The sequence below is a fragment of the Raphanus sativus genome, chromosome 5, assembly GCF_000801105.2.
Source record: "Raphanus sativus cultivar WK10039 chromosome 5, ASM80110v3, whole genome shotgun sequence".
NCBI classification, from domain to species: Eukaryota; Viridiplantae; Streptophyta; class Magnoliopsida; order Brassicales; family Brassicaceae; genus Raphanus; species Raphanus sativus.
The window spans coordinates 1,280,896-1,283,290 of record NC_079515.1 but is presented as its reverse complement, the minus strand read 5'-3'; the positions used below and the strand labels follow the sequence as shown (position 1 = coordinate 1,283,290).

Here is a 2,395-nt window from a genome sequence, read left to right as displayed (position 1 = left end):
ATATATATATATATATTTATTTATTCCAGTTTCTGTTCATAACACATGCTTGAGTTTGATGACGATATTTGTTAGCTTCTCGTCATACAGTTCTAATAACTAAAAAAGAAATTATTTATTTGGTTGGAAAATAATTTGAACTGGTCTGTTTCTTTTAATCGACTACTTTAAAATTTGTTTTTGGACTTTTCTAACTTTACATAAAATAATATTCTGTATTTTCTTTTGTTTTAAATTCCTAATATTTTGAATAAAAATATATATACATTCAATAATAGTACTAAAAGACAAAACTCCACGCACCATAAATTGCTTAGCAACCTGCTCTACAAAAAATTTCAACCTTTGGCTCACTTCTTCTTTGCCTAGTTGGCTCTTTGCTCCTCACCAGAATCAAAACAGTCTCTCTCTCTTCTCGTTTCTTCAAGATTCTATATATATAAGATTCTTAAGATCATACTAAGAAACAATGATAAGCAAGGATCCAAGATCAAGTTTGCCACCAGGGTTTCGATTTCATCCAACTGATGAAGAGCTCATTCTCCATTACCTAAGGAAGAAAGTTTCCTCTTTACCAGTCCCGCTTTCGGTCATCGCAGATGTCGATATCTATAAATCTGATCCATGGGATTTACCAGGTAATTAACCAATATTAACCAGTTATATTAACTTGTGTATGCATTTTATTGACATTTTTAAGTGTTATAACATGTTTCATTTATATATATCAGACAAGGCTCCGTTTGGAGAGAAAGAATGGTATTTTTTAGTCCGAGAGATAGGAAATATCCAAATGGAGCAAGACCAAACCGAGCAGCTGCGTCTGGATATTGGAAAGCCACCGGGACAGATAAATTAATCGCGGTACCAAACGGTGAAGGAGTTCATGAAAACATTGGTGTAAAAAAAGCTCTAGTGTTCTATAGAGGAAAGCCTCCAAAAGGTATTAAAACCAATTGGATCATGCATGAATATCGACTTACCGAAACCCTATCGCCCAAACGAGCGGGAAGTTGTAGGAGCGATAGGCAAGCCGCTAATTTTGAAGATAGGGGTTTGAAATCTAAAGAAGACTCTATGAGGGTAAGTATTTGCAAATAATTGAAAAGAAAAGAAAAAAGATTATTAGTAACGGTGATTTTGATTCAATTAAAAAGAAAACTGATTTTTAAAGTTCGAAACCAACTATTTTATTTTTTATTCGGCTTTTTTTTTTTTTTTTTTTTTTTTTTTTTTATTCGGCTTAATATATATATATTTATATACCTGATATTTCAATAAACCTTTTTATATAAAATTTCTTTATTTAGCCCCATTTCTTACGATTTTTATATTCCTTGTTCTCTTGCAGCTGGATGATTGGGTTCTTTGCCGGATTTACAAGAAATCACACACTTCATTGTCATCACCAGATGTTGCTTCGGCTACAAGCAACGAAGAATATGCGGAAAATGACAAAGAATCAGTCCTAATCAGCGAGACCCTCTTGCCAAATTTGGAAAACAATCAAACCCTTAAACGCCAGAAGTCTTCTTTCTCGAACTTATTAGACGCTACAGATTTGACTTTCCTCACAAACTTTCTAAACGAAACTCCGGAAAATCATACTGAGCCAGAGTTTTCTTTCATGTTTGAAAATTTCTCAAACCCTAATATCTACGGAAACCCTTACTTGGATCAAAAGTTACCTCGGTTGAGCCCTCCTAGTTCTGAGACCAGCTTTATCGGAAACAAAAGAGAAAGAATGGATTATGCAGAAGAAACGACGAACACTTCCAAGAAGATGATCAACAACTTTAGTTACAATAATAGCATAGATCATTTGGATCATAGTATGGTTCAACAATCTAGTTTTCTGAATCACGAACTCTTAATGAGTCCTCGCCTTCCATATCAAGGCTAGGATATTGTTTTCAAAACATAATTACCCGAATTGGGGACCATTTGATATGTGGTTGAACGTAGGAATTGTTATAATATGTAATTTTCAGTCATGTAGGGGATCATCTCATATAGAAGCTTATATATATTGAAAATAATGTTTTTAGCAGTTCAGTTATGAGCTAGATTTATATAGTTCACGTATATGGACACGCATGTTGAGAATGAAAATAGCTAATTTCTTTAAAACCTTTTCTGAGAAGTATATATATATATATATGAATATATCTTTAAAATCGTTTTCACAAGTGGTATTAAAAGGGTTCCTCGTCCATGGTTGATAATATACACATATATTTGCGGTGTCTCGTACATCCACGTGGATATGAAATCCAAATTATTATTTCCTTCTTTCTTAGCCCTTGAAAGATCATCTCCATGGTTACTTGCACACAACGGATTGGGGATTCATCATGTTTCATGTTTTTTTCGAAGAATTCGTGGTACTGTATTT

At 33.4% G+C, this 2,395-nt stretch overlaps 1 protein-coding gene across 1 annotated transcript; it reads left to right on the top strand.

Moving 5' to 3' along the window:
- Positions 1 to 331: 331 nt before the first annotated feature.
- On the top strand, positions 332 to 2,055 carry LOC108861141 (NAC transcription factor 47). The gene is given in 4 exon segments (XM_018634969.2): positions 332 to 638; positions 732 to 761; positions 764 to 1,083; positions 1,352 to 2,055. Coding segments are annotated over 4 exon segments (1,071 nt in total). The 5' UTR covers positions 332 to 469; the 3' UTR covers positions 1,904 to 2,055.
- Positions 2,056 to 2,395: the final 340 nt, after the last annotated feature.